At 37.8% G+C, this 18,319-nt stretch overlaps 1 protein-coding gene across 3 annotated transcripts in view; it reads left to right on the top strand.

Annotated features, from left to right (window-relative positions):
- WDR26 (WD repeat domain 26) overlaps positions 1-18,319 on the top strand; it is a 50,078-nt gene that overhangs the window by 4,013 nt on the left and 27,746 nt on the right. For all 3 annotated transcript variants that reach the window (XM_033197561.1, XM_033197562.1, XM_033197560.1), the window contains exons 4-6: positions 6,392-6,528; positions 11,097-11,194; positions 12,603-12,759. In XM_033197561.1, coding sequence (XP_033053452.1) covers positions 6,392-6,528; positions 11,097-11,194; positions 12,603-12,759 — 392 coding nt within the window. The remainder of the gene's footprint in view (positions 1-6,391; positions 6,529-11,096; positions 11,195-12,602; positions 12,760-18,319) is intronic.

The following is an 18,319-nucleotide window of genomic DNA, read 5'->3' as shown; positions in this document are numbered from 1 at the left end:
AATAAGGTTTTTCTAAGTGCTAGAGTTTGGAAACCATGAAGAATCAGCTGCTAGCTGCTGGGTTTTTAACTTCTAGCTGATTCATTTGTTGTCAAAAGCAGTTTCCTGTCTGGGGGTGGGGAGAGAAAGAAGGCAAATAGGAAGTGAAGTAGAGAAACCAGCTGTTTGTTAAATATTAGTAAATGACTATTACATTTTGATTTTTTTTTAAATTGGGTCAAACATTAATCTTTTCTGTCTCTTTCTATAAAAATAGGGCCTTGGTGGTTTTTTTTTTTTGAAATCTTGTTACGAAAGTTTTCAAACTCAATGTAATTCTATACAGTAATATAATCCTAGAGAAATGGGCTTCAGGTGAATTAAAGGTTCAGACAAGCAAGAACAAATACAAGTTCGTTTAAATTGATGATGTAGTGTATTATTTTTATTTCATTAAATACCTAAAATATTAAAAATTTTAAACTGTTGAGTGAGATAATTGGTAATAAATTAACTTATAAAATAATTCTGTAGTAAAATTTAAAAATAAAAACAAGTTAAAATAGTTCATGTATATGAACTGTATATTCAAGTATATTCAAACATGTATATTCAAAGGGATTGGAAATTTTTCATTAACTAAAGTGTCCTCAACTGGTGTGTTTGGGGTTTAAAAAAAAAAAATACCCAAGTACATTTTATTGAGCAGTTCTTCATAAATTTTTGCTTCTGACTGAATGAGCTAAAATAAAGACAGTTAGATGGCCAAAATAAGAATTAAGGTTGCTTTCCCATTGGGCAAGTTAGCACTACTTGTGTGTTGACAATAAAGAGCTTGCTTGTGGACTGTTTTAAAATGTGTGTGATTTCTTGGAGGTTGTTTAAGCTTCACCCAAATTATATCTGTAATTTAGTGGTAAAAAATTTAATAGGCTTACTTCCTATTTTTTTCTTATTTATAGTAATTTGAGAGTTCTATATTGGATGTCAGTTATGACTATCTGATTAGAAACCTTCATTAGAGGCAACATGTAAACTGAAGAAAGATAGTTATAGATAATAAGGAGGAATCCTTTCTTTTTACAGCCTGTTGAGTCTGTAGAACATTCTAGGATCTAATAAAAAAAATGGAGATTAAATCTCTGGCTGAGTCTCATGCCATCAAACTGTTTAGGTATTTATACAAAGAAAGGGGTTCCAACTTTTATCTCACTTTAAGCGTTGATGAATCAATTGCTTTTAAAGATTCATTTCAGCATTTTTTGAAGTTGCTCTTCATCTCTCTAATTGTGTTTAAATTTACTTTTCTCGTCCATTGCATCTCCAGAAGAGAATCTAATATAAGCTTAAATTTGTAATAATATCTTAGGAGACAACTATTAGGGTTTCTTTAAACATTATTATTTTAATTGTATACCCAGGCACATTGATGGCTTAGTCTAGACTAAAATTGTACTTTATTTTTTAAGCGTGAATGTTTTCATTGACCCAATTCACTCTCCCTACAGCCTACTCCCTTTGTTTTTTTTTTTTGTTGTTGTTGTTGTTTGTTTGTTTGAGACAGAGTCTCACTCTGTCGCCCATGCTAGGGTGCAGTGGCGTGATCTCGGCTCACTGCAACCTCCACCTCCCGGGTTCAAGTGATTCTTCTGCCTCAGCCTCCGAAACAGCTGGGACTGCAGGCGCACGCCACCATGCCCGTCTAATTTTTGTATTTTTAGTACTGACGGGGTATCACCATATTGGCCAAGCTGATCTGGAACTCCTGACCTTGTGATCCGCCCACCTCAGCCTCCCAAAGTGCTGGGATTACAGGTGTGAGCCACCGCACCCAGCCATTTAAATGGTTTCCAGTTAAATGGTAATAGGAATGGCAGAAGTTGCTCTCATGAATCATCTTTTTTTTTTTTTTTTTTGAGACTGAGTTTCTCTCTTATTGCCCAGACTGGAGTGCAGTGGTGTGATCTCGCCTCACCGCAACCTCTCACTCCCGAGTTCAAGAGATTCTCCAGCCTCAGCCTTCCAAGTAGCTGGAATTACAGGTGTCCATCACCACGCCCGGCTAATTTTTTTAGTATTTTTAGTAGAGATGGCATTTCACCGTGTTGGCCAGGCTAGTCTCGAACTCCTGACCTCAGGTGATCCACCCGCCTCAGCATCGCAGAGTGCCGGGATTACAGGCGTGAGCCACCATGCCTGGCCAAACCAGCATTTTTTAGTTTGGATTCAAGTGTACTTAGCCATTTCTGGGCAATTTGGATGGGTATACGAGACCAATAATAGAAAACTTTTTTTATGTCTAGAAATATTTGGTTATTTTTTAATGTAATGGAAATATGCTTAACAAAAATTGACATCTATAATTAACTAGTATATTTTAAAGTCAAATAGGAGTTTTGAGAGCCAAGTTTATATATAATTTGTTTCCCCTTTTCTCTGAGAAATCATGATTTAATTGATAAGATTTGGTTATAACCTTACTCCAGAGTTAGAATCACTACTGAATTAGCTAGGAGGCGACCCTTGAGAACCAAACTTTCTGAGTATCATAATTTCTCGGTTTTTCTTTCATGTTGAGTTCAGTTTAATCATATGGGAGCAAAGGAAGGGATAAAGCAATTCAGTATTGGGTGGACTAGGGTAGCAACCGCAGAATTTACAATGTGAAACTATCATTCAAGCTTATCCTAGTCACTTAACAATTTCAAATTTATTAGATATTAAAATGGAGAAGGAGATCTTGCTGAGCCCAGAGATGGTGAAAAATCATTAGAGACCAGAAATAATCTCTTAAGAGGTCTAATTGGGAGCTGGGGAAAGACATAAAGCAGAGTTTATTTTCCTAATATTTTTCTATCTTTATTTCTTCAAGATTTGTTTTAAACATAAACATTAGTAGAGCCCTGGGCCGGGCGCGGTGGCTCAAGCCTGTAATCCCAGCACTTTGGGAGGCCGAGACGGGTGGATCACGAGGTCAGGAGATCGAGACCATCCTGGCTAACACGGTGAAACCCCGTCTCTACTAAAAAAATACAAAAAAAAATACTAGCCGGGCGAGGTGGCAGGCGCCTGTAGTCCCAGTTACTCGGGAGGCTGAGGCAGGAGAATGGCGTAAACCCGGGAGGCGGAGCTTGCAGTGAGCTGAGATCCGGCCACTGCACTCCAGCCCGGGCTACAGAGCAAGACTCCGTCTCAAAAAAAAAAAAAAAAAAAAAGTAGAGCCCTGTCCCCATCTCAGCAAGCTTTAATTTTGTCTGATTTTTACAGTGTTTTCAGTATTTAGCATTATTTGTTAATTATAGGGTTTTTGCTTTCTTGAGATTATATTTACATTTTTGTGCTTTAAATTTTGGGAGGTAAAATACAGTTTTACTCCCCACCCTTATCATATGTGTCAAACACTTCAACTGATTTTTTGGAGAATAAACATTTTCTCTCAAATCTCTAGCTGTGCTTGGCCAGCAGCATGTTAGTTGCCATGCACAATACCAGGATTTGATATCTGTTTGAGAATATTCTTGGTCTTGATCTGGATAAAATGACTCATAAGAAATGCTCTTGTGCTACTTTTATAGCATTCCCTGTATATACAGAAATACGTGTTTATATTGGCTTCTCTCAGAGTTTTAGTCAGCCTTTCTCTGTTCTCCTGCCCCACCTCTGCCCCATAGAAAGAGAGTAACATGTTGTATCAAGATCTTGGTGGGAAAATAAGGGGGAAACAGCACTTTGGGCACTGTCCCTACACACATTGGAATGGGGGAGGGATGGGCATAGGAACCTAATGATTGATACCAAAAAATATATAAATATTCAGTAAATAAAAAACTTGCCCTGAAATTTTTTTTTAAGTCCCTCAATTCCCAGTTACTAAGAAAATTTAGTGAAGAAATTACATCACATGCTCTGGCCAGTTCCATGTGGCATTTAAATGAAAAAGTTCTGCAACTGAATATGATTTTCAAGTTTGAATTTAAAAAAATACCACAAAATGGAATGAAACTTTTTTTTGGGCGGGGGGGGGGGGGGACAGAATTTTGCTCTCGTTGCCCAGGCTAGAGCGCAGTGGCACAATCTCGGCTCACTGCAACCTCCGCCTTCCGGTTTCAAGCAATTCTCCTGCCTCAGCCTCCCAGCAAGCTGGGATTACAGGCGCCCGCCACCATGCCCAGCTAATTTTTTTGTATTTTCTTTTTTTTATAAGTAGAGACGGGGTTTCACCATGTTTGTCAGGCTGGTCTCGAACTGCTGACCTCGTGATACATCCGCCTCGGCCTCCCCAAGTGCTGGGATTACAGGCATGAGCCACCGCGCCCGGTGGAATGAAACTTTTAACATTTTATTGATAAATGAAAATATATGAGGTCTTCATTTCATAGTTGGATTTTTTTCAGAAGCTAAAATGGTGCAAATATCCAGAATAACTTCAAATATAACATTTTTTTATTTTTAGTTTTTTTTTTTTTTTTTTTTGCATTGTTTAGTTTTTGCTTTCTGTGACCAGGTGAATATCAAAGTTTTTTCATTTAACATAGAAAGGTTAACTTCAGGCTATATGTACAGTAATGTACTTTTCAGGGCATCTTGGTAATTAATGTATTTCTGAAACATCCATTAGTCATTCTAAATTTATATGTAAAATTTGGTAAGTGTAATTTTCCTAGAGTTACAGGAGTGTCTCAGTTTGAATTTTTTTCTGTTCCTTAGCCATATATTTAAGATGAGATTTGTATCAAGCATAAGCAATGTATCTTATAAAGGATGTATTGAAATACATGCCTAACTTATATGAGAGGGTTTATTATTGCTTGCTTTCTCTAGAAACCACTTTCATAAGTTTATAATTTATCTCTCTTCTAAATACTCCTTGATAGAAAATCTTGTAGAGCAGTTTATTACACTGTTAATTCTACAAATAAATGGTAATTTCTCCACAGCATTTCGTGACAGCAGTGTACTTTTTTATGGTTTTAAAGTAAGCATTTTGGGCCAGGTGCAGTGGCTCATGCCTATAATCCCAGCACTTTGGGAGGCCAAGGTGGGCAGATCACTTGAGGTCAGGAGTTAGAGACCAGCCTGGCCAACATGGCAAAACCCTATCTCTACTGAAAATACAAAAATTAGCTGGGTGTGGTGGCGGGTGCCTATAATCCCAGCTACTTGGGAGGCTGAGGCAGGAGAACCGTGTGAACCCAGGAGGCAGAGGTTACAATAAGCCGAGATGGCACCACTGCGCTCCAGCCTGGACCACAGTGAGACTCTGTCTCAGAAAAGAAAAAAAGCATCTTACAAACAAGAAAAATTATACTTTAAGTTTTAATTTTAAGTGGGCTTGAGATCTTTACCACTGTATTCCTGGGAGTCTGTGAATGTAACTAACATTCCCTACCTACGTCTTTTCTGTTTACATCAATTGACTTGCTCAAGCTCCACAAGTACCAAATAATGATGAAAAGGTCCCTCCAAACTGTGGTCCTTAATTAGGTTTAAGGTTTAAAAGAAGTTTTGAAATATTTATAAACATCTCTTTTCTCTTGTAAAAAACTGCTAAGATTGTGACCAAGTTGAAAGTAAAATAATAAAGTAGCATTTAAAAGTATTTGGTTATTAGGTTTAGGGGAGAAAAGAGCTAATAATAATTTCCTGTTCTTCATTTTTAAATGCATTAGTGATCAGATTGTCAGAAATATACAAGTACCAATATAGAATCTTTTTAAAAACTTTTAAGTTCAACCATCTAATGTAGACATCCCTTAATAGCTGCCTAGAAGAGAGTGAGTGCATCAAGCTTATGCTTGGCTGCGTTAGTCGTAGGAAACTCAATACTTTGCATACCAACTTGTAGTCCATTTGTTGGACAGCTCTTAACCTTTGATAAGCCAAAATAAGACACTTTTCTGCTTCTTCTGAGTGTTTCTAGTTCTGCTTTCTGGTCTACTTAGTCCCTCTTTCACATTGTGACTTAAGTAGTTCATTTGCTGTTTTTTTCTCTAATCTTCTCAAAACTTGTTGCATAAAACCCCCCAATGCCCTAGTTATAAAGTCATACTTTTTAAAAAGCAAATTTCAAATACTTGGAATAGTTCTAATTTTTTATACAAGAACTAAAATTCTAGGAAATTGCTTTGAGAGGAGAATTCATTTTTTCCAAGGCTGATACTTCGATCACTAATGATCTAGTCTGATTTGAGATTATTTGTTCAAAGCAGAGTTTTAGTAAGATGTGGAATTGAGCAAAGTCACATTTAATCTACTGTGGCTCTACTAAACTATTTTGAGTCATCTTGAAACTTTATAAAAAGTTATTTCAAAGGGCATAGTAGAATGGTTTCTACTGTTCTGTTTAGGCACAAACATTTTCTGAAACTTCCATCAACTTTTTTCCCCTGACTGCTGCTTTCTGTCATGTCAGAGGATGAAGTTTTTGCTGCTGCAGCAGAAGTACCTAGAATACCTGGAGGATGGCAAAGTCCTGGAGGCACTTCAAGTTCTACGCTGTGAATTGACGCCGCTGAAATACAATACAGAGCGCATTCATGTTCTTAGTGGGTAAGGAAACTGAGTTCTTGAACTCAGGTTAATGGAGGGCCAAAGTTATATTTCTTTAACATTTTTCCAAAATATAGATACTTGATTATTGCTAAATTCTTAGATATTTATCTAGGTAAACTCACTCCTGTGTGGATGAACTATTTTGGTCATCCTAGGAAACTTCAGACTAGGGTAGAGATATATTTAAGTGGGTGAAAGGGAGAAGAAAATACGTATTGCCTGTGAAATGCTATTTTAAAATCTTCTATGAAAACCCAATTACATTCCAAGGACAGCTTTTGTAGTTAAAAACAAAATAAAAATCATATGATATGGATCATGGTAAACAACGACATTTCCAGTATTGGTGCACACTAAGTTTTTAAGTGAATACTTGTCATGTGCCAGGCCCTTGCTAAGCTTTTCACATAAACAACCTCGTTTAATCCTCACATCAACATCAGTCCTTTTTTGGGGTATGAAGGGTAGAGACAGGGTCTCACTATGTTGTCCAGTGTGGTCTCAAACTCCTGTGATCTTCTCACAGTGTTGGGATTACAGGCATGAGTCACTGTACTTGGCCACATTAATCCTTACAATGTTAGATTACCCAAAGGTTTGATCCTGGGCCTCCTTCTTATTCTCTATCTACATACTCTTTTTAGGTAATCTCATTCTATATGATGCCTTCACATACTGTCTGTATACCGGTGACTCTTTCTTTCTTACATGAAGTGACAATGTATATATCTAGTGGCATACCTGACATTCTCCACTTGGATGTTTAATAGATGTCTCAGTTTTATGAGGCTGGAGTGCAGTGGCACAATCATAGGTTACTGCTGCCTCCAGTTTCTGGACTCAAGCCATCCTCCTGCCTCACCCTCCTAAGTAGGTAGGATTTCAGGAAAACAAAATTCTGGATTCACCCCTTCATGATAAATACACTCAACAAACTAGGAATAGAAAGGAACTTCCTTGACCGAGTAAAGGGCATTAATGAAAATTCACAGCGCTGGCAGTGAAAGACTGAAACCTCTCTCCTTGTGATCAAGAATAGGACAATGATGTCTACTCTTGCTACGTCTGTTCAACATTGTATTAGAGGTTCTAGCCAGGGAAATTAGTCAAGAAAAAGGAATAAAAGGTTGAAAAGGAAAAAGTAAAACTATCTCCATTTAAAGATGTCATGATTTTATATAAAGAAAATTTAAGAAATCCACTAAAAAACTCTTAGAACTAATAGGCAAGTTCAGCAAGGTTGTAGGACACAAGATCAATACACAAGAATAATGGTATTTCTAAAATCTTAACAATTAATTTAAAAAATTGAATTAAGAAAACAGTGTTATTTACAGTAGTATAAAAAAAAAATTTAGGAATAAATTTAACCCCTACAGACCTGTGCCACTTCTAGCATATCGCAAGATCTTCAACCCAGTTGCTGAAGGGAAAAACTTAAGCCTCATACTGCTTTTTCTTTATCTTTTAACTTTGACATGTATGGCCTAATTCTGAAACATCTCAAATTTTCATTTCTCTGAATCTCCAGTTTCTAGCCTAGTTAAGCCATGGACATCTCTTCTAGAATATTATAGTAGCTTCCCACCTAGTTACATTGTCTTCACTCTTAATTTTTTTTTTTTTTTTTGAGACAGAGTTTCACTGTTGTCGCCTAGGCTGGAGTGCAGTGGTACAATCTCAGCTCACTGCAACCTTCACCTCCCGGGTTCAAGTGATTCTTCAGCCTTGCCTCCTGAGTAGCTGGGATTGTAGGCATGTGCCACCACACCCAGCTAATTTTGTATTTTTAGTAGAGATGGGGGTACCCCCATGTTGGCCAGGCTGGTCTTGAACTTCTGACCTCAGGTGATCCACCTGCCTCAGCCTTCCAAAGTGCTGGGATTATAGGTGTGAGCCACTGTACCCGGCTTCACTCTTAATTTCTTAATAATGTGTATTTCACACAGTAGCCAGATGAATAAGCAAAACCATAAATGAAGTCTTCACTCCCTTACCACTGGCTCTCCAGCAGTCTTAAAACCCAAAATCTCTGTGCAAGGCTACAAAAACCCTGATCCTTTTCTGCCATCTTTTTCTTTATTCATTACTGTACAGTGACACTCGTGCTCTTTTTGTTCCTTCACTTGCCACCCCTTAAGGCATTTGCACTGCTTGTCCTCTCCATCTGAAATGTATGTTCCCCAGTCTTTGCATAGCTAGGTACTCCTTGTTTAGTTCCCAGCCCGAGCATCATCTTCTCCCGAGATTACCCACTGGGTATTCTCGTCACATTACTCTGTTTTTAATTTTTTTCTTTATAGCATATTTCACTATATGATATGGCTCCAGCATCAAGAACAAATATGTGACACATGAGTTTGTAAATACAAAATGATGAACAAAAGAATGGGCCCAAGATAAGGGTCCATTCCTTGCATGTAGGGAAACTGAGCCTCAAAGAAGTTAAGTAGCCAGCACAATATAAAGCTAATAATTCAGAAAGCAGTTCTCAAAGCTTGGTTTGACTGATTCCAAAGTCATTGGTCTTACCCACTATCTCATCTTGTAACAGTAAATTCTACAGGTTTTTTGTTTGTTGTTTGAGATGGAGTCTGGCTTAGACTTAGTCTTGCTTAGACTGGTCTTGAACTCATGCCCAAGCAGTCCTTCCACCTTGGCTTCCCAAAGTGCTGGGTTTACAGGTATGAACCACCACACCTGGCCTGCTAGATGTTTTGATATGGTAGCTGACAAATTATCTTGTTCTGATTACCTTTTTTTTTGAGACAAGAGTCTCATTCCATTACCCAGGCTGGAGTGCAGTGGTGCAATCTCGGCTCACTGCAGCCTCCACCTCCCTAGTTCAAGCAATTCTGCCTCAGCCTCCCAAGTAGCTGGGATTACAGGTGTGTGCCACCATGCCCAGCTAATTTTTTTTTTTGTATTTTTAGTAGAGATGGCATTTCACTGTGTTGGCAAGGCTAGTCTCGGACTCCTGACCTCAGGTAATCGCCTGCCTCACCTCCCAAAGTGCTGGGATTACAGGCATGCTGATTACCTTTTTAATGCAGTATCTGATTTCTTTGTCATCGGAATATCATTCACATGATTTTTTTCCTGCTCTTGAGTCAGAACATATAATTTAGTCACATGGGTTTTATTCTGAAGCAAACCCTGAGTTTTTTACCTAAGGAAATGGCCCGAAGGTGGCAAGATGTGGAACTGGGATCAGAACCCAGAGTTTCTCCTACTCAGTCCAATGTCCTTTTAGTTATACTGTAAACAGAAATTCTTTTGAAACTTTAAGATTTAATGTGTATTTTCACAAGGACATAGAAGCAATCATAAGTCATTTTTTTTAATTTTAAAAATAAACATTTTAAAATAATTATTGATAATAAACTTTGCCCAAAAGAAGTTATTTTAGAAACAAAATATTCACAACAGCAAACTTCCTATAGAGTAATTTGAGTGTTGAGTATAATTACTTACATTATTAAGTTTTTTTGATCAGCTAAAGCACTATTTATGTAGTAAATAACGAGAAGTAGTTCTGCTGTTTGGGAAGAGACTATTAAATCATTTAGATTCTAAACGAAATACGCTTTATGCAGTTAAGAAAGGGAGGGAGTGATACTAATGTTAACTGAGAGGTATAGCAGGTAGTAGACTAAGTACTTAATATGCTTCATCTTCAGGAATTCTCATTACCCTATTTAATATTCTTTTTACAAGTGAGAAGAAGAGATTTGTCTGGCAGAGCATGAGACAAAATAGCAGGAGAGTTACTTGCCAGGTCTAATCTCCATGTTTAAATAATACCTTCACTTCTTTTACTTTCAAAGCGCATTCTTCTGGGAAGAGCCAAAACCAGGTCAGAGTCACACTCCCAGCAGGGGACCCTCATGTATTCTCCAGAATCTGTGAACTTTAGCTTTTATTCCACCTTCTTTACATACAGTGAGCAATAATACAGTTCCCCAATTTTGTGCTCTGGGATCTCAGTATCTTTCACAAGATGACACAAGAATGATTATCCAGTTATACTATTTCTTGAATGATGTTTATTCTAAAGTCTTGAAGGTATGGTTTTTGGGTTTTATTTTACTCTTCAGAAGTAGTTAAGTTAGCCTAGTGGTTAAGAGCAAGTTCTACAGCTAGAATGCCTGAGTTTATATTCCTGCTTTGCCTCTTAACCCTAGGCCAGTTACTTAAGCTTTTTGTGCCTTGGTTTCCTCATTTATAAAAATTGAATAATAATAGTGCTTACAGGGTTGTTATAAACATTAAAGGAAGTAATATGTGTTGAGTGCTATAACAGAACCTGCACAATAAGAGCCATACATATATAACAATAGCACAAGCATATGTTATGTTAGTAGGTAATATATATTTAGATGTTGTTACTTACATTTTAGTAATTATATGCAGGTGCCAGATTATATTAATGAATTGAGTCCACTGTAGAAATTTCTTGATATGTATTAGTAAGAAGCAGATAGCCAGATGGTCAATACTTTTCAATTATATTTATTTCAAAGAAATGGGTTTGATATTGGTTGCCTTCTCTGTTGTATTTTTAGGTATCTGATGTGTAGCCATGCAGAAGACCTACGTGCGAAAGCAGAATGGGAAGGCAAAGGGACAGCTTCCCGATCTAAACTATTGGACAAACTTCAGAGTAAGAGTCTTAATTTTTTATGTTTCTGTATTTTCTCTTAGATTATGAATGGATACAGTGATCAATTAGGAAGACATATCTAGACATACTTTTATTGAGTGGTTAGAAGAGGGAGAATCTGTTTTTTCAGACTCTGTCATGGAGTCTAAGAAGCTAACCTCAGGAGTCAGTGAAAGGGCACTGGTCCCAGAGCAGCCCTTCTTGCATTTGTATTATATGGTGATGCCCCCCCTTAAGATTTTGTTTGGGGCCGGGCGCGGTGGCTCAAGCCTGTAATCCCAGCACTTTGGGAGGCCGAGACGGGCGGATCACGAGGTCAGGAGATCGAGACCATCCTGGCTAACACGGTGAAACCCCGTCTCTACTAAAAAATACAAAAAACTAGCCGGGCGAGGTGGCGGGCGCCTGTAGTCCCAGCTACTGGGGAGGCTGAGGCAGGAGAATGGCGTAAACCCGGGAGGCGGAGCTTGCAGTGAGCTGAGATCCGGTCACTGCACTCCAGCCCAGGCGACAGAGCGAGACTCTGTCTCAAAAAAAAAAAAAAAGATTTTGTTTGGGGGAAAAGTGCTGTATTTAGAGAAAAAAATATGTAAACCACAGTTTTAAGTCACAAGTGCTTTAAAGATTTTGATTTCAATAGTAAGGCCCAGGTTTCTTTAGGTAAATTGTTTTATTCTTCCCCAACCATGTTATGTTTATTCTAGATTGTAATGCGGGTTTCATTTTTGCTGTATTTTTATGTAAAAGATGTTGTTCTCTCTGCAAATTATATGATTCTATAATTTTGATGTTGAGATGACAGTGACGGTCCTAAGAATCACAAAGCCATGCATTTGGGGGAGGTATAAGGCATTCAAGGACTGCAATAGGTTGATACTGATATCAAAACACTAGTTACTCCCTGAATTCACACAGTATCTTTGACATTTGGAGTAATTTGTACTTGATCTTAGCCAAAAGGCCAAAAAGTGATTTTTAGAGCAGTTTGATGGGAACTAGAGCTTGACCTATTGCAGCATTTTCCAAAATTTTGCTCTTTGTTAAGTGGAGATTTTACTTACACCTGGTCTCCTTCTGGTATATGATAATTATCTGATACTCTTTTCATTGTTGTCTTCTTTTTCTTCATTTTGTTGTTGTTGTTCCCCGCTTACCTCTCCCTGCCCCTAGAAAGTCCACATACAAAATAAACCCCTCCCACCCAAGTATATCCAATTCTATGAGCAACATAACTATTGCTGCTGACAAATATTGGTAAAGCTCACATATCACATAACCCAGAACTTCTCTATTTAAGAAGTAGATACTATTGGGGTAGGAACAAGTACAGCAGAAGATGAGCAAATGTCTTAAATAAAAGTTTACAGTTTATTATTATTTCTCTTTTTTAAAATATCTTCTATTAAAGCGTATTTACCACCATCAGTGATGCTTCCCCCACGGCGTTTACAGACTCTCCTGCGGCAGGCGGTGGAACTACAAAGGGATCGGTGCCTATATCACAATACCAAACTTGATAATAATCTAGATTCTGTGTCTCTGCTTATAGATCATGTTTGTAGTAGGTAAGAGGAAAACTTCTTATATTCTGAAATAGGCTAACATTTTACAAACTCAATGATGAACTTATTTTAGTTTTCTTTTTTAGAGTCTTGTCCTGTAGCTATATAACAGTTCATGTCTGACTTAACATTTTTTCACAAGTAAAGCTAGAACTATGAAAATTGAAAATTATAAGAAATTTCTGTATGTTTATATAGTAACCATACCTTGAGAACTGAAGTTGGGAAGCCAGTTTTTCATTATCTATAGGTTTGGTTACTCGTTTTCTGTGTCTGACAATTTAACTATGTCTCAAATTATTTACTGCACATAAAATCATGGCAATTCTTTTTTCTTAATGAAAGTTCTGCTTTTTAGTAGAAGATGGACTCTAAAAATGGTTAAAACAACAGCTATTATTAACTTATAGTTTTGGTTTTTTTACTGTCTCTACCCGTGTCCATAATTCAACTTGTAAGAATTTAGGCTTCTCTTTTGAAATTAGGAGTATTTTGAATAAAAATATACCTACTATTTTAATGGTCTCTAAAATTAAAGTATAGCTTTATTTTGTTCTTGGTGTTTTTATTGGTTTCTTTTTTAGACACAGTCTCTCTCTCTCTTGGCCCAGGATAGAGTGCAGTGGCACGATCATAGGCCACTGTATAGCCTTAGGCTCAAGTAATCCACTCACCTCAGCCTTCTGAGTAGCTAGGACTATATAGGCATGCGCTACCATGTCTGGCTAATTCTTAAATTTTTTTGTAGAGATGGGGTCTCTCGCCCCTACTGGTCTTAAACTTCTGGCCTCAAGCAATCAATACGTCTGCCTTGGCCTCTCAAAGCACTGGGATTACAAGCATGAGCCTCCATGCTAGGCCTAAAGCATAGCTTTAATTTTAAGATATCAAATAACAAATTGTGAAATATTTCAGACTTCAAGAATGAAATAATTTGGATCTGATGAACCAAACAGAATAGAGAATAGCTGCAGTGCATGTGCTCAGTTGCTTTTACCAGTGATATCAAAGAACTAATGAAAATAATATAAATAAGAACAAAAGCATATTAAGTGTAAGGGCTTTGGAATAATGAGGAACTTCTGAATAACTATAAAAATTGTCTATATATGCATATTTCTACTGTGATTTAAAATAATTTTTTACATATGTATAAACCACTTTTGTAACTATTGAGTTTTTATCTCACTCTCCCTACTTGAAATACAGAAATAATAATTGTTTGAGATATTGGCCTTAAATTACTTAAAAGGGTTATTTAATCTTAAAGTATTAAATTATTACTTGGTACCTATCTTAAATGTTCTACAAGAAAGTGATTAGAAATTTTTTCCCCTGTCCCCTTTTAAACTCTTTAATAATGGTCATTGACCCGCTTCTGAGGATTTTAAAATCTTTTTGTATAAAATTGAATAGAGGTAGGAAGAGATAATAGATTAAAAGGCTCTATATAGTTTTGTGGTTCATAGCTCCATTAGCAGATTTGAGAACAGTGTTAAAATTAAGACGCTTGTGAACCCAAATCTTTTTTTGGTTCATAAATTTAAATATTTTGAAAGGTGGTGACTAGACATAATGGTTCAAGAGGTATCAGTAGGTTGGGAGCTTGCCCTCCTGTTTCGAAACTAAAATCTATGGGAACATGACCAAAGTGTTTTAACACGTACATCAGCACCTATGAAACTAAATGATGAAAAATACTTAATCTAACTTTTTCCAACCCTCAGATAAGGGACCAAGCTCTCATAAGCCTGTGTAGAAAAGCAGTCCAGAGTTTTACATAGGAATGAAAGCATCCTTTTTCTTCTTCTGAAATAACCATTGATTAGAAGGTCTTCTCTGTAATCTTAAAATGAAACCTTCACTCTGTGCTCCTAAGTACCTCTCTTTCTCTCTCCCTCCACTTTAGAGCTACCTTCTTGAAATCATTACCTACTACACATTCGCAATGTCTGTGTCCTTACTTTTCCTTCACTCTTCATATTTCTGTAGTATTAGGACCTGTGTAGCTAACGTAACACCAGAATTGTTGATGTTGGTGAGAATACCTCTTTTACATTCAGTGGATATTTTCCAGCCTGTATCTTCACCTTACTATAGCACTGTACTACTCTATTTTGAAACTTTTCCTTTGACTTCTAAAACATTTTAGATTCTTAGTTTAACTCCTGGCTACTCCTTAGGCTTTTCTTCTTTAACTGTCCCTTAAAGAAATACGTGTTCCAGGCTGGGTGCGGTGGCTCACGCCTGTAATCCCAGCATTTTGGGAGGCCGAGTTGGGTGGATCATCAGGTCAGGAGATCGAGACCATCCTGGCTAACATGGTGAAACCCCATCTCTACTACAAATACAAAAAAATTAGCCAGACGTGGTGGCACACGCCTGTAGTCCCAGCTACTCGGGAGGCCAAGGCAGGAGAATCGCTTGAACCTGGGAGGCAGAGGTTGCAGTGAGCAGAGATCGCGCCACTGCACTCCAGCCTGGGCAACAGAGCGAGACTCCGTCTCAAAAAAAAAAAAAAGAAATATGTGTTCTAGAATTGTTTCTTCCCTCATCCGTAGGTTATACTTCCATGGTTCTAATGACAGCTAGATACAGGCCAGAGCTATAGAATTTATCTCCAAGCCTTAGACCTTAATACCACAATTTGGGTTCTCAAGTACATTAAACACAGCATGTCCGAAACAGAACTTCCTTTCCCTCTCACCTATTTTTCCAAAATCTGCTTTTTCTTAAATTCCCTACCTCAGTGAAAAGCAGCCATCTACCCAGTTTTCCCAAACCAGAAAACTTGGAGTCAGCCTTAGTTTTTTACTGTAGAGATTTTAAAGCCACTAAGAATAATGTCACACATTACATTATATACACGGTCTTGAGAGTGAGTTGTGCCCTTTATTGCTAAACTGAGAAAATAGAACCTGAATTTACTTAGTTATTTTTTAATTAAAAACAATTATTTTTAATTTTATTCGACACATGATCTTGCCCTGTAGCCCAAGTTGGAGTGCAGTGGTGCAATTATAGTTCACGGTAGCCTTGAACTCCCATCTCAGCCTCCTGAGTAGCTGGGGCTTCAGGCGTGGACCACCACACAGCTAATTTCAAAAAAATTGTTTGGCTTTGTTTTTGTGTTTTCGTTGTTGTTTAATGGTGATGGAGTTGCTCACTGTGTTGCCCAGGCCAATCTCAAACTCCTGGCCTCAGGTGCTCCTCCCATCTCATCCTTCTGAAGGGCTAGGGTTACAGGTGTGAGCTACCACACTGGGTCTGAACCTAAATTTAAGTCCTATTATTTATCTAAAAGTCTTCAAAAGAACAGTTGCTAATTTTTGTTACCTTCTTTACTCTTTTAGAAACTAGATTTTAGCATTGGAACTAGAAAACTATTTTCAGAAATTAAATCTTAGCTTTTAAATTACATAGGAGCTTTTTTCTGGAGAATAAAGAATTAATTATGAATTATGACTTTTAAAAATATCCTGATGTACATTGAAAAGATTTATCAGATTGTATACAATTTCTAGGCAGGGCATGGTGGCTCACACCTGTATTCCCAGCACTTTGGGAGCCCAAGGTGGGGAGATCACTTGAGCCCAGGAGTTTGAGACCAGCCTGGGTAACATAGCAAGACCTTGTATCTACTAAAAATACAAAAATTAGCCGGGTGTGGTGGCAGGCGCCTGTAATCCCAGCTGCTCAGGAGGCTGAGGCAGGAGAATTGCTTGAACCCAGGAGGCAGAGGTTGCCATGAGCCAAGATCGTGCCACTGCATTCTAGCCTGGGTGACAAGCAAAACTCAGTCTCAAAAAAAATACAGGCCGGGCACAGTGGCTCACACCTGTAATCCCAGCACTTTGAGAGGCCGAGGTGGCTGGATCACCTGAGGTCAGGAGTTCGAGACCAGCCTGGCCAACGTGATGAAACCCTGCCTCTACTAAAAATACAAAAAAATTAGCCGGGCATAGGGTGCGCACCTGTAATCCCAGCTACTGGGGAGGCTGAGGCAGGAGAATCATTTGAACCCAGGAGGCGGAGGTTGCAGTGAGCAGAGATCACACCACTGCACTCCATCCTGAGCAACAGAGCAAGACTCCATCTCAAAAAAACAAAGATAAACATTAGAGGAGGAAAAAACTATTTCTGATACTGAAATTGCTTATTTGATTGGAATTTTGTCCAGCAGTGCCTTGGAAAATATGATTTTAAAATGGTATTTGGAAAGAAAACTGGTCTTGAAGTCAACCATAGGTCCAAATCTTAGTACAATTACTTACCAGTTTTATGTCATCTAGTAAATTATTTGTCCTCTTTGAGCCTCGTGAAAATGGGGCTAGTAGTACTTCCATGAGCAATATTATATGTAAAGTGCAGCATTTGGCACTTAGTAAGTGCTTAATAAATGTCAGCTAATATTGATTATTTTATCTAAAATCACACATGTAGAGTAGTAATATTAAAGCAATTTAATTTAAAAATCTGAAAGTTTAAAACAGCCTACAAATACCCATCTGCTAAGGTAGATTGCCATGTGTACCAAGTAAAGAATGTTAATTTATTTTTACATGTATATTTTGTTTCAGACTGGTGAATTGACAAAATATAATTGTAAATTATTGATTGGGAAAAGAAGCAAGGAAGACCGTGTTTCCAGATACACTTAAAGGTGTATCCGTTAATGTTTAAATAACGTTGTTTTTTTGGTGGGAGGGGGATTGTCGTCATTATTGTTGTTTGAGACTGAGTCTCACTCTGTCACTCAGGCTGGAGTGGAGTGGCATGATCTTGGCTCACTGCAACCTCCACCTCCTGGGTTCAAGCGGTTCTCCTGCCTCAGCCTCCTGAGTAGCTGAGACTACAGGCATGTGCCACCACACCCAACTAATTTTTGTGTTTTTAGTAGAGATGAGGTTTCACCATGTTGGCTAGGCCAGTCTCGAACTCCTGACCTCAGGTGATCCGTCCGCCTTGACCTTCCAAAGTGCTGGGATTACAGACGTGAGCCACTGTGCCCAGTCTACTCAAATAATGTTTTTTTATAATACAGAGAATTAAGGTAGAGCTGTTTTGTCTAAACAGTAGCCACTAACTACATGTGTCCATTTAAATTCAAATGTAAAATAATTCAAATTAAATAAATCAATTTCCTCCAGCTTACTGGCCACATTTTAAGTGTTCAGTAGCCACTTGTAGTGAGGGCTACCGTATTAGATAGCACAGGTATATAGCATTTCCACTGTCACAGAAAGTTCTGTTGGACAGTGCTGATGTAGAGGTTGGAAAAGAATGGTTTTTTAATGAGTGCTTAATGAAAATAGTCATTTAAGTTGGTAAACCGGATCATAAATCACAAAATTCTTTGCCCTTGATATATAATATTAGCTGCCATTTATGAGGTACTAGCTAAGTGTCAGATTCAGTCTAAATGGTTTATAGTCATTTTCGCTTCCTCTTATTTCATCCTTGTATAAGGAATTCTGTAAGGCAGATACCTTAATCTTTGTTTGATGGTTGGAAAAGTTTAGATTTAGAGAGGTTAATTTAATATCTCAGAATCGTAGCTAAG

The sequence above is a fragment of the Trachypithecus francoisi genome, unplaced genomic scaffold (assembly GCF_009764315.1).
Source record: "Trachypithecus francoisi isolate TF-2019V2 unplaced genomic scaffold, Tfra_2.0 Lachesis_group5, whole genome shotgun sequence".
Lineage (NCBI taxonomy): Eukaryota > Metazoa > Chordata > Mammalia > Primates > Cercopithecidae > Trachypithecus > Trachypithecus francoisi.
This window is presented reverse-complemented; position numbering and strand designations above follow the sequence as displayed.